The sequence below is a fragment of the Penicillium solitum genome (assembly GCF_028829755.1).
Source record: "Penicillium solitum strain IBT 25940 chromosome Unknown utg000008l_segment0_segment0, whole genome shotgun sequence".
Classification (NCBI taxonomy): domain Eukaryota; kingdom Fungi; phylum Ascomycota; class Eurotiomycetes; order Eurotiales; family Aspergillaceae; genus Penicillium; species Penicillium solitum.
The window spans coordinates 1199322-1212351 of NW_027072127.1; the positions used below are offsets into that span (position 1 = coordinate 1199322).

The 13030-nt window shown below is 49.5% G+C and overlaps 6 protein-coding genes across 6 annotated transcripts; 3 read left to right on the forward strand and 3 right to left on the reverse strand.

Annotated features, from left to right (window-relative positions):
- Window positions 1-161: 161 nt before the first annotated feature.
- Window positions 162-2147, forward strand: N7455_009728 (uncharacterized protein; the record flags this gene model as incomplete). The annotated part of the gene is made up of 1 exon (XM_040956344.2): window positions 162-2147. One exon carries the CDS (start codon window positions 162-164, stop codon window positions 2145-2147), a length of 1986 nt encoding a protein of 661 aa, XP_040813088.2.
- A 265-nt stretch (window positions 2148-2412) lies between these two features.
- N7455_009729 (BSD domain-containing protein) lies at window positions 2413-3677 on the forward strand (the record flags this gene model as incomplete). Its single annotated transcript, XM_040956388.2, has 2 exons — window positions 2413-3331; window positions 3394-3677. 2 exons carry the CDS (start codon window positions 2413-2415, stop codon window positions 3675-3677), a joined length of 1203 nt encoding a protein of 400 aa, XP_040813175.2.
- A 551-nt stretch (window positions 3678-4228) lies between these two features.
- On the reverse strand, window positions 4229-6391 carry N7455_009730 (RanGTP-binding protein; the record flags this gene model as incomplete). Its single annotated transcript, XM_040956502.2, has 5 exons — window positions 4229-5960; window positions 6015-6115; window positions 6166-6223; window positions 6281-6312; window positions 6371-6391. 5 exons carry the CDS (start codon window positions 6389-6391, stop codon window positions 4229-4231), a joined length of 1944 nt encoding a protein of 647 aa, XP_040813092.2.
- A 364-nt stretch (window positions 6392-6755) lies between these two features.
- Window positions 6756-9299, forward strand: N7455_009731 (translation termination factor GTPase eRF3). Its single transcript, XM_040956499.2, has 2 exons — window positions 6756-8924; window positions 8981-9299. The coding sequence occupies exons 1-2, from the start codon at window positions 6840-6842 to the stop codon at window positions 9041-9043; spliced, it is 2148 nt and encodes a 715-aa protein (XP_040813163.2). The 5' UTR covers window positions 6756-6839; the 3' UTR covers window positions 9044-9299.
- Window positions 9300-9464: 165 nt separating this feature from the next.
- N7455_009732 (pre-rRNA-processing TSR2 family protein) lies at window positions 9465-10025 on the reverse strand (the record flags this gene model as incomplete). Its single annotated transcript, XM_040956391.2, has 1 exon — window positions 9465-10025. One exon carries the CDS (start codon window positions 10023-10025, stop codon window positions 9465-9467), a length of 561 nt encoding a protein of 186 aa, XP_040813074.2.
- Window positions 10026-11697: 1672 nt separating this feature from the next.
- N7455_009733 (uncharacterized protein) lies at window positions 11698-12024 on the reverse strand (the record flags this gene model as incomplete). Its single annotated transcript, XM_040956417.2, has 1 exon — window positions 11698-12024. One exon carries the CDS (start codon window positions 12022-12024, stop codon window positions 11698-11700), a length of 327 nt encoding a protein of 108 aa, XP_040813197.2.
- Between the last annotated feature and the right edge of the window lie 1006 nt (window positions 12025-13030).

Here is a 13030-nt window from a genome sequence, read left to right on the forward strand (position 1 = left end):
TGCATTGTGAATGCATGCAGGTCGAAAGCATAGCGCACGGACCAAGTCGATATTAGCGACGCGTTGACGCGAACCGCCTCAGGCATCTATCTCCCTTAACGTCATATCTTTTACCTCTAGGCTCCAGTCTGATGTTTAAGTCTTGAAACATTGCTGTTGCAATGAAACAATCGCATGAATCTTGTAACCTGCCAGAGACTCCTCGAAATCAGTCCCGCACACCGAGAAGGCCTAGTCCACCAGGTCTTCCAACAACTGCCACGAAAAGCATCACCGCACGGAACCGATCACCGCAGTCATCGACATCGGCAAGCACTCGTAAGCGAACATCGCTGCCACGAGTTCAATCGACTCTCACGCAAATTGACTTTGTGACACAACCCACACCTTCGGATGATGACCAGCTTGGCTACATTGACGAACACAAGCGTCGCGACGATACTCGAGACATAACTCAGCGGCCAAATGTAGATGACAGGTCGGACAAAGATTCAGACTATCTCCCCGCTCCATCAGTTCGGTCAGCTCGTATCTCGAAATTCAAGATGAATGAACGAGAACGCGATTCGGATGAACGCTCGCAGAAGCGGAGGAGCTCTGGAATCGTCAATCGAGATGCAAGCCGAAGTCATGGACCACGAAAGAGCGAGACACCAAGGGCAAGTGTCCGTCCCAGGGGCGGTCGAAAATCTTTGGAGAAGTCAACGGGAAAGCGAGACAAGACTTTAACTCAGATGGACTTTGTACGACGTTACATTACCATCGATGATGATGACGACGACGTGAATATGAGCTATATCCAGCCGACACCGCAGAAGAAGGACATAAAAGATGAACAGACAGAACATACGCCCAAACAGAAGCAATTACAACCTACGAAGCGTCCGACCTCCGCCAAACGAAAGCGCAGAGCCTTTGAAGAAGAGCTGGACCTTTCAACGGGGGAACCTATATCTCAACAAAAAGAAGCACCAGAATCAAATCTTGGAAGCGGAGGCGAGGGAGAGCGGGTATCTGCAGCCCCTGTCACACCGCAGAAGCTTCGGACGCGCGAGATACCTTCTTCGCAGACGCCCGAAAGCCCCGGTCTTGCCATTATAACCTCATCTCAATTTCGCAGTGCTACCCGCTCTCCATCTAAATGGAAGCCGTTAAACCCCACGGATAATCTCATGAAACCTATCAAAGAAGAACCCCCGGAGATTCGGCGAGTGGTCGAGGATTCACAAGACCCTGCAGGCGAATCTTTACCACGGCCTACAACATTCGATTCTCCAAGTCTCTATAAGAATCTGGTCCATCCTGATCTAACTACAACTGAGGAATTCCCCTCATCTGCACCTCCGACGGAGTCAACTTCCCAGGAATTCCCCGTCGAAGCAAATGGGAACTCGAGAAATGAACCCACCAAGAGGGAGAGGACAGTGATCTACGAAACGGATGCGGAATCAGAATACGGAGACTTTGAGGAAAACGTCAATGGACGCTCCGTGACACCATCTCCAAAGAAAACACACCGAGAATTTGGTCCACAGGACGGCTCACAGGCAACCCAACACAGCCCAGAGTCACCCAAGGATGATTCCCAAGAACTTCCTCTACCAGCTGTGCAATCGAGCCCTGGATTGGATGATGCTCCTCCATCCGAAGCTCCAATGTCTGATGCTTCAATTTGCTATCAAAGAATGCACGCAGCTACACAGTTCCCGCATGAGCCAATCCCAACGCTGAATACACAGAAAATGTCTGAGCTTTTCCCTCACGGAGACAGTAGCCAGTACACAAATTTGGAGGCGTGGAAGCCTTCTCGTCGAAAACAGGCACCGGGGCCATTCTCTCAGACACAGACACAGAGCCAGGAAGGTGACAAAGAGTCTACTGAAATGGTTCCCGAGTCGTCGCCCATCCGTGAACGAGAACGTGGAATCGAGTCGGGTGATAATTCGTTCCAACGACCTCGTGTTCCCGGCTCAGTGGTTCAAGTTGAGTCCTCCCAGGCGGTGGACCGAGATCCTCAATGGCAGGGCCGGATTCTTTCTCGGAGTCAGCTTCTTACATCAAGCGTCATGGAGAGCATTCCGCTCCCGAATTTTTGGATGGGAAGTCAGGATAGTGTAGGAGAGCCTTACAGCTTACCTGAAGGGTGACATTGTTTCCGAGATGATTCAATGGAATTTATGACTTATGAATTTTGTTCAATATTATTCAATATTTTTCAATATAATTATTATATACATTTTACTATACATTTTACCTTGAATTTATTGACCAATGTGTTTATATGATGTAGTTCGTAGTAGTTTTTGAGGATCGTCGCAAGCGGGGCGGTCGGCCCATGGACGAACGCGGAGATCCTGCAACCTTGTGCTTCCAAATCTTTGACCCTCTTTTCCCTCCTGCAACTTCCCAATCATGGATATCGCCTACGATCACATCCAGGAGGAGGCATTTTCCAACAAGGAGGGAGCTCCCTCCGACTCCAAGCCCCAGGAGTCTAACGCCAACCTCAACGATGAGCTACAAGAGACTTTCCGTGCATTCTCCGCCAGTCCGTGGGGCTCCCGAATTGGAGGACTATGGGACAATGTACGCAAACAGGGAGAAACCTACTACGAAGGTGCTCGCCAGGAGTATGCAGCTGCTAGCGAAGAAGCCGTGAAAGGATTTTCAGATCTCAAGGAAACACTCGCCGACCGGACAAAGGGGCTATCTCTCAGCACAGCTGCCTTGACAGGCAGTGGCGAGGGACAAAGCGACGAGACCACCACACCCAAGGCTGCTGCAGAAGGAGGAGAATCTGCCGACAAGGGAGAAGGCGAAGGCGCTGGCGCCAGTGGAGAAAGCTTTATTACGCGGTTGAAGGCGGAAGCCGCTCGGCGGCTGAAGGAGATCGAGAAGGCAGAGGAGGCTGCCGACGAAGCGATCCTGCGATTCGGAATGAACATCGGCCAGAAGCTGCGTGAGGCCGTTAGCATTTTGCCCCCCGATACCGATGAGTCCGGCAAGCTTCTTTTCGAGAGCAGGGATGCTGAGGGAAAGCGGGTCATTCACGCTACACGGTTCGAGGCACAGCTGCACGTTATCCATTCAAACTTGGAAAGTTTCAGCAAGGACCCGGTCAGCGACGAGTGGCCTTCGTTCAAGAAGGAGTTCAATGTCGAAGTCAAGACGGATGAGATCGCTGCCGATTTAGAGAAATACCCCGAACTCCGTTCGGCCATGGAGAAGCTTGTGCCCGAGCAGGTCGAATACGCGGAATTCTGGACTCGTTACTACTTCCTGCGTCTCGTCGTGGAGACTGAGGAGAAGAAGCGCAAGGAACTTCTGAAGGGTATGCTGAGTCTATTAATCCGGTGATTTTTGTTTCCAGTGCTAACCGCTTCTACTGTACAGGTGCCAATGCCGAAGACGAAGAAGAAGTCGGCTGGGACGACGACTCTGACTCCGAGTCTCAGTCTCCCTCTACCCCACATGTCCGCTCCGGTGCCCAGACCCTTGCTCCCACCAAGGAAACCGAGAAAGCGGAGCCTCGCCGTTCAAACGACCAGCACTCCCAAGCCGACAGCGAATCCAGCTACGATGTTGTGAGCGGTGCTGCTAGCCGCACACCTGGTAGTCCCAAGGAAAAGGCTGCCTCCGCTGCGAAGGCGGATGAGAGCGACGAAGATTGGGAATAATTCCCTATCTCTTTTCAAGGACGCATCAGCAAGATGATCTAAGTTGGTCCCGAGGGCGCTTGTCTATACCATATACCCCCCGAAAGCATGGTCTTGCTACTGCGTGCGCCAGCTTAAACACGGCCAATTGCTCCTGAATCTGCTTTGGTTGGAGTTTAGGAATGTCGGGTCTTTTATTTTTGGCGTTTCGGGCTTTTTTTCCTCCCCTTTTATTCCCAGCTCTGTTTTCTGCAACTTGCTTTCAGCGAGCGATTTTATCTGTCTATGCGGTTGATATCTGAATACACGTCATTCTTTCTATCTACATACATAGCATCTCGTCTCATTTCATCATGGGGGTCTGACTATCTAAGCTCCCAAGTGGACCGTCAGCCGAAATTTGACGGCCACTATAGATGATGGCATTCGCCGAACAATTTGACATCTGGTAGAGGATTTGTCCGAAGGGTAGGATGAAAAATAAATCTTGTAATGCACTCGCTATCTCATAATCATGATCATAATACATGTACAAGGTACCATAGTCCACAAATTTCCCATCCATTTCCCATTCAATCTGTCGTGCCAGACCCTACATCTCCATCATCCAGAGACCTCCCCATCTTTTTTGAAAGGGGCGACTCAGCATACGTAGGCCTCATACCACGCTGAACACTTGGACGGACATTCGAGCCTTTGCGCACCGGAGTCTCCGGTGTACTTTCCCTGGAACGAAGATGGAAGCCCTGCGACCGCCCACTGGGGGAGTAAGGATCGCCACCATATTGGTGGGGACCACTACCGGGCTCCCAGCCGTACTGGTAATCCTCGCCGCGGTGTTTGACGGGGCTTTCATTGTAAGGATCCCAGCCAACGCGACGACGGGCCTCGGAGCGGAGCCGCTGGCGGTGCTGTTCGTCGCCGCCAGCGCCGGTTGTGGATGATTCTTCCAGGAAAAAGTTGAGGAGCTCGTCGCTGATGGAGAGGTGGGATTGTTGCTGGAATTGTTGGAGGGATGTTAGGCGGAGGAGGGTTTCGAGGAGGGAGAGGGAGGTGCGGATGTTTTCGAAGTGGGGGTTGGAGACTGTTGTTGTTGCAGCGGCGGATGAGAATGATTGATTCAGGGGAGATGGGGAGTGAGATGGATGCCCCTTCTCATTAAGCGATAGCTTGGCCATCATATTTGGGTCAATTGAGGGTTCATCTGTGGATGATTCGGGATTTTCGGCTTCGGACTCGGTATCGGAGGCTTCGTCTTCGTTGTAAACTTCAAATGCGATCCATTCTGGGTCCAGTCCGGGAGGTAGACGCCATTCTTCGGTGATGGAGTCTTCATGCAGATAATTGAAGCTGCTGGTTTCCGGATTCTCGCCTCCGTTCAGCTGTGCGTCGAGTTGAGCTTGCTCCTCGTCCTCTGGTTCTTCTTCGGATTCTGGTTGAGCAAAGTCCTCCTCCATCTCGTCGCGTTCCATCATGCGCCGTGGTGGGAGAGCATTTAGGTCGCGTTTCAATAGTAGCACTGGGTTGTTTGTTTCGCCCTCTGTGCTGATGTTGAGGATCCTCCCGGTATCTGCGTAGAAGATTTTCGAAATTTGATGAATAGGAAGAATCTCCCGGATTCCTGCCGTGGAAACGCCTTCATAGTTTTGGGGCTGCGGGTCATTCTCGTCGATTGTGTGGACTCGGCCATCATCTAGGTCTTCGATGATCAGGACTTGGTAAGCGTATTCATCGGACCCAGCTGGCCCCGGAAGTTTCATTCGTGGGTGTTGGTCTGGAGACTGCAATGAAGCTATTGGAACGCGGCGCAGCTTCAGACGTGCCTTGTGCATGACTTCCTTCCATGTGGCCTCGCGAACAGATTCTTCATCATGGGGTCGCAAGTGGCTGGCAAATAGCATGTACATCGATAAGGTAAAAGTCGGCCCTACTTGGACTGCTTGAGATGGGGACATTGAATATTGTGTATCCCCTGCTGTAAGAAATGTGCTTGCTTGGAGGAGCCGAGATGGCGACACCGTTGCGGGCAAGTTGGTGGATAACTTGGCCCCAGAGGTGGTGATGGCCAGGTTCATCAGTGGCACTGCGTCTTCAATCCGAGCCAACAGCTTCTTGATATCTTTGATAATAAGCTTGATTTCTTTCTCGCTGTTCGTTTGATCATTGGACGATCTTGCCCCTTTGCATCTCAATTCTTCAGATGCCGCGGCTCTTCCCAGCCGCTGTCCTAAGGCTTGAATTTCCCATCTCAGAGACTTTGTGAGGGCCACAGCAGATTCCAATGACGTATTTCCTCGAGCAGCACTAGAAAACAATTATGAGCTTTCTGGCAATCCAAACCAGTGCCGGGTGACTCACATCAACTCAATCATGTCAATGGCTGGGGCGATAACTTGTATCTTGCTTTCCAGGCGTTGTTGCAACGAAACTAGCTCATCTCGGTCCTCGCTTTTGACATTCTGGGGGAATGGATCAGCGCTGACTTCTTCCCACAGCTGAAAAGACTTACTCTGAGCAAGCGCGATGACTGGCGCATTGCATAACTGGCAGTTATCGCAATTCCCGACCTACGTGACAGCTTTTAGCATTGAAGGGTGTCGTTCCTCAGTCGTTATTAAGCATACCGAATGGCATAATTCATAGCCTGCCGGGTGAGCTGTATGCAATACACGAATTAGCCGCTTGCCCTATGATCCATAGTATACGAGACACACCCCAGTTAAAAATGTATCCATCTTGGCTCAAGTTAAAGGCCAATGGCCTTTAAGATTCGTAGTGTAGATCGTATGACAGGCGATATAAAAGGCTCCTGAGCAATAAACCACCGGCATGGAGGGGTGCTTATCGATAAGAGAATGAAAGCTCAAAGAAGGTGAGCCCAACTCCCAACACTTGCGCCTTTAACCTTGGAAAGAGACAATATAGTGAGGTCAGAGAATTGAAAAAGTCATAAGCATAAGCAAAGAGACTATTTTCCTAACAAACATTTACTCACCCTGTCACACTCAGAAGAAACCCATCCAATATAAAATATCACGTGAAAAAATATCGCGGGGTCTTAGTCATTCACCTGTGCAAAATCAAAAGGCACTGGGGCCCCTCTTATTGACCCAACTTGTATTCGTCCAAATCCGACTTGGTTTCGTATTTTCGTGTTAATTCGACCTTAGATCTTATTTCACGATGTCAAACCAAACACCCGAATCCTGGGAGGATGAGCTTTCCCGACAGGCTGAGGGCGTTAACCTGAACGCACAATCTCGCCCTCAGGCTCAGGCGCCCTCTTTCACACCTGGCGCCGCCTCTTTCACACCTGGAGCTTCTTCCTTCGTTCCCGGACAGCAATACCAACAGTATGCTGGCTACCCCCAACAGGGATACCCTCAGTACGGCCAACAACAGGCCTACGGTGGCTACCAGCAGCAGCAGCAAGCCTATGGCCAGTACAACGCCTATGCCCAGCAGCCCGGTGGCTTCAACCAGTACAACAATGGACAGCAACAGCAGCAATACGGTGCCTATAACCAGCAGCCTCGCCAGAATGCGCCTGTAGCAGCACAACAGCAGCCTGCAGCACCGGCTCAGTCCGCCCCCAAGCCCGCAGCGAATGCCGCCGCACCCAAGGCCAAGGTTCTCTCTATCGGCGCCACCTCTTCCAGCGCTGCCCCCAAGACCAAGGTCCTTTCGATCGCCACTCCTACCCCAGCAGCCAAGCCTGCTGACACCACCCCCAAGGAGGCCAATGGTGATACCAAGGGCTCCGCGGCTGCCGAGGCTGGCTCAAAGGTGGCGGCTACCAAGAGCCTTGACAAGTCAGACAAGGCCGCTGCTGCTGGCAAGGGTTCTCCCACGCCATCTTCTGGCCGCTCTAGCCCTGGACGTTCCAGCCCAGCCCGCGGCGAGACTGCCAAGCAAGCTCGCGAGGCCAATGCCGTCGCAAAGTCACAGCAAGCTGATGTTGATGACGCAACCCTAAAGGAAATTTATGGTGAGCGCAGAGAGCACGTTAACGTCGTCTTCATCGGTCACGTCGATGCTGGCAAGTCTACCCTGGGAGGTTCCCTCCTGCATGCTACCGGCATGGTCGATGAGCGTACACTGGACAAATACAAGAAGGAGGCCAAGGAAGCCGGTCGAGAGACCTGGTATCTATCGTGGGCTCTTGATTTGACCCAGGAGGAACGTTCCAAGGGTAAGACAGTCGAGGTTGGCCGTGCCTTCTTCAAGGTCACTATCCCGCACCCGGAGGGTGATATCGAGCGTCAATTCTCCATCTTGGATGCTCCTGGTCACAAGTCCTATGTTCCTCACATGATTGGTGGTGCCTCTCAGGCCGATCTCGGTTGTTTGGTTATCTCCGCTCGTAAGGGCGAGTACGAGACTGGATTCGAGAAAGGTGGCCAGACCCGCGAACACGCTTTACTCGCTCGCAACACCGGTGTTTCTAAACTAATTTTGGCGGTGAATAAGATGGACGATCCTACCGTTGAATGGAGCAAGGCCCGGTTCGATGAATGTACCGTCAAGGTCACCAAGTTCCTGGAAGCCCTGGGCTACAAGAAGTCTGATATCTTCTGCATGCCTATCTCTGCCCAGCGCACTATCGGTATTAAAGACCGCATTCCCAAGGATGTGTGCGATTGGTACGACGGTCCATCACTGCTCGAATACCTGACTGCATTTGAGCTCCCCGAGCGTAAGGTCAACGCGCCGTTCATGATGCCGATCAGCGCCAAGTACCGTGACATGGGTACCATGGCAGAGGGTCGCATTGAGTCCGGTATCATCAAGAAGAGTGGCACTTATCTCATGATGCCCAACCGCGAGGAGGTTCAGATTTCTGCTATGTACGGTGAAACAGAAGAAGAGATTCCGACCGCCAAGGTTGGTGACCAGATTCGCCTGCGTCTCCGTGGTATTGAAGAAGAAGATTTCTTCCCTGGTTTCGTGCTCTGCTCACCTAAGCGCCCCGTTCACTGTGTGTCTGCTTTCGAGGCTAAGATTCGTATCTTGGATCTGAAGAGCATTCTGACGGCCGGTTTCAACTGTGTCCTGCACGTCCACTCCGCTGTTGAGGAGGTTACTTTCGCCTCTCTTCTTCACAAGCTCGAGCCCGGCACCGGCCGCAAGAGCAAGCGCCCTCCCCAGTTCGCCAGCAAGGGCCAGACCATTATTGCCCGCCTCGAGGTTACCAGCACCGCCGGTGCGGTTTGTGTCGAGACTTACGATGAATACAACCAATTGGGTCGTTTCACCCTTCGTGACCAGGTATGCCTTTCCCCACACTTTCTAATATTATTTCTCCGCTAACATTTCGATTGTAGGGTCAAACTATTGCTATTGGTATGATCACCAAGCTCATCACTTCCGAGACCGAGGCCCAGTGAAGTGCTTTTGCCAAGGATGCCTGAATATCCATGTTCTCAAAAGTGCAATGAACCACAAAAGATCAGTGATGTGCTTGCGAGAAACTCTGAATAGGGCGGTACGGGTGGGCAGAGGTCGCGTAATGATACCACAGACAGTCCACAACTGACGATGATGAACATTTCTTTTTCCACGTTTTTTTCTTTTCATAGACTTTGCTCCATCTATGAATCCAAGCGGTTGAACCGTGTATGGATTCTTGGCTTATCTCCAACCACATAGGGGGGTTATCCCACGCACGCCGGATCTGATGAACAATCAACCATTGGTAATAAATGCATCTATGTAACTAGAACAAAAAGGATATCTATCCGAGGAGTTTCCTAGTGCCACCAAGGCAAATTGGAAACAAAACAAAATATATTCAACAAGAATCCAAATCTACCTCTTCTTTCCAACAACCTTTGTAAATCCATCATCATCAATCTCAGGCTCAGCCCGCTCCCTAGGAGCCCGCACCAAAGTAGGCGCTTCACCCATCTCAACATCCCCTTCATCACTTTCATCATCCGTCTCCTGATCCTCATCCGCCGCCTCAACCCTCTGGAACTGATTCGCAGCAGAGCGATTTTGGCTCTTTTTCTGGAAATTCTCCAACATCTGCTGGATAGTACTGAACTCGCCGCGATCCGTCTGCGTCTTTAACTCCATGATCATATCCGCAACGTCCGCGGCACTCTCGTCGTCCACCGCCACGTCGAACTCGTCGTTCATCACTTGTACGAGCACTTCCTCCAGGTCCTCGGCATCGGTCTCGGGTCGATCAGCCAGCATTTCGGAAATCGCGCCGCAAAGCCAGTCCCGCTTTTCGCTTGAGTTGGGGCCGCCCCAGTTTGACTGCACGGCTAGTGAGAGGGCTGGCCAATTGTTGATTGTGAGGGTGATGGCGAGATCGAGGTGAGACGCGGCATCTGTGGCCGATTGGAGTGTTGTTGTTGCCATTTTGGATAGGTTTATATGGTTGTTGGAGTTGAGGTGGGCTTTGCGATTCTTTTTTTTTTTGGGGGGGGGGGGGGGAAGACTGATAGTACCCCGCGGTCTTGGTGGAGAAAAAGGTACTTGCTAACGGAGTGGGCAAGGTTGGGTTGGACAGTAATGATGGAGGGAGAAAATTTGTCTTCCTTTGAGCCTCTCTGCGATCGATGTACTGTATCGCAATTGAGATCTCTTAATGCTATGTTATGGACCTTGAATTCCTTTTTTTTTTTTTTTTCAAAAGAAAAAAGATCCGATTAGATATGATAAGGTCAGGTGATAACTCTCTGCTCTCCTAAGGTTGGAAGGTTGCCACTATGTATTTTCCAAGGTCCCCTTCAGTTTTGCAAATAACCCGTCGAATATAATATGCTAGTTTCGCTAGGTTGCTGGATTTCTTATACTAATATAAACAAGAATAGTCGGCCTATGCGGCCTTATCACATGTTTATAAATAGATATCAAAGGTTATACTTGCACAGAATATGCTTTTTTTACCGCCTTCGTATACACTTAAAAAGAGCATCCAAAAGACCAACAAAAAGACATGACAAGGCCGCATAAGCGGCCGACTATTCTTGTATATATTGACCAAAAAAAATTGGGCATCCACTAGCTAAAAATAAGTTAAAACACCAAAAAAGAAAACTCCGATAGGGGGAATCGAACCCCCGGCTGCCGTGTGAGAGACGGCGATGTTAGCCACTACACCATATCGGATATTGGATGGAAGATGACAGAATAATTGCATCCTTGAGGATCTACGCTCTTTTTTTATGCATACCCGTGCGTGGTTCTATAATCCCCGCCATCGGGAGACAACCTCCGCACCCACAAAGCGCCTGGTGCAGGCGCCGAACAAGAAGACACTTCGTTTGCATGAAGGACTGTCGAAGCCGCAGTGTGCGATCTTGATCCAGATGCGTACAATGCGAATCGGCCTCCGACACTTCCTGTTCAAAATCAAGGCAGCTGAGACTGACCGGTGCAATTGTGACGAAGGCTCACAAACACCAAAACATATTCTGATACAGTGTACGCGGTACGTTGTGCCGCGTACAAAATTGTGGGAGCAATTGTGGGGTATTGTGATCAACGAGATGGATTACGACAAGATCGTGTCGAACCCGTAGGCCACCCGCTACCTGGGTATGGGTTTGATTTATGGGAATAGACTGATTCCACACTCTTTATAAATGGGCCTCTGTATATATATACTCTCTGGGAGAGATCCCGCTCGGCGTTTGGCTTCGAGTTCTTGCTTCAGCTGGATGAAGCGCCTACATAGTTATACGCAACTAGTTAGACTACAACAGGTTAATTGAACTTTGATTGATTGATTGATTGATCCGTCCTTGCAGTGTATAACATTCACCCAGCCATTAGGAATATATCCAATGTCCTTAGAAGTAAGCTATGCAGAGAGTAAAGGTAACCCACGTTTTGTATGGAATAAGTTTAAACAATTACTACGAGGGAAAACGCGTCTTTATCACATATCATGTGGAAAATAGCACATCCATTCGCATATGGCTGTTATTGAGACTGAGTGAAGGCCACTTTTTGTAGCGCTTTTATTTCTGGAAACTAAGGCATCATCATCGTAAATGGGACTCTTGCACATAACCTGACGCGGTATTTAACCGGTCACACGTTCCCAGATATCCCGCTCGATGGCTTCATCGGCCACCTGTTCATTCAGAATTGTGGTAAGTTGATGCATAAGCGCCCAATTGATTCCATCCAACTGTTGGAGTATCAAAATACAGGAGCGGGACTGGGAAGTCGACATCCTCAAGTCTACCAATCGTTCAAGGTCTCCGATTTGGTGTATAGCGTTTAATACCGCGGCGAGTCGGCGTAGAGGTCGCCCCCGTGCGCGGAGGTGAAGCTCTGTGAGAAGTTCCAAATTTTCGTTGGCAATAGATGGAATAGACCCAGGCACTATCTGCTTGTCAGCATTCATATCAAAGCCGCCGTTGTAAACGGTGTATCAATGGGTGTATCCCACTCTTCGGATGGGGATAGGTATTTGCAATAAATGATATTGTCGTTCTTGAAAAATGCCGCCCTTAAAAGACTTAGTATGTGTCGTTTCAAATAGGTATGGGGTCGAGAAATCTCACCTTCTTAAAGGGTGCAAAATATCCGAGAATTGAAAGAAGAAGGAGAGAAATGAAAGAGAAATTAACCAAGAGAGAAGTTTAAATAGGAATTCCTGCGAGGGACAGCGCATCTCTGCGAGGAAGGCGCGACTGGCACCTTTAAAAGGAGCAGCTCTGCTAACTGTGGAAGAGCTACCAAGTGATTAGATAGTCAATCAGGTGAACCCAGGTAATTCTAAGGTGGATGCCTAAAATCCGAGGCGTCTCAGGGCCTCACTTTGGTTATTGTTGGCTGTGGGAATTGACCGTTGATCGGCCACTGTCGCCTTGTCAGCTTTATATTTAAAATGGAACGATATAGCTTGGAGTGTATCTTACTTATTGGGTTGGTAGTCGGTATTCTCGTCTTTGGATTATATGGGGTTTGCCTATATAAAAAGCTTAGCATAAGTCTATCAGCTTAACCTTTCCAAAAAGTGTTGATCATGGGGTTAAGATATCTCACCTTTGTCGAAGGATGGAAGGTATATGAGAAAAAGAAATAAGAGAAGAGATATTAATAGAGAGTTTAAATAATAATTGCTACGAGAGAAAGCGTATCTTTACGAAGAGAGCGAGGCTTGCTGCAACCTTCAAAAGGAAGAGGCGCGGCGTTGAAGCCTATATCATCTTTACCTATATTGATAGTTGGTGTCAAAATGATATTGAGTAGGGGAGTAGCTTAAGAATAATTTCAATAAAATCTAAGAATAAAGTGAAATTGAAATGATGCCTAGAGGATTCTATAATAAAGGTTTAGAAATAATAAAAAGTGCCTTCTATCAGTAGAAATGCCGGAAATTGATAATGCCTTAGTAATACTAATAG

Excerpts from the sequence above, each read along its gene's own strand:
- N7455_009731 (XM_040956499.2), top strand. The coding sequence starts at position 6,840 with ATGTCAAACCAAACACCCGAATCCTGGGAGGATGAGCTTTCCCGACAG. Across the intron at positions 8,925-8,980 it reads GTTTCACCCTTCGTGACCAG|GGTCAAACTATTGCTATTGG; the intron begins GTATGCCTTTCC and ends TTTCGATTGTAG.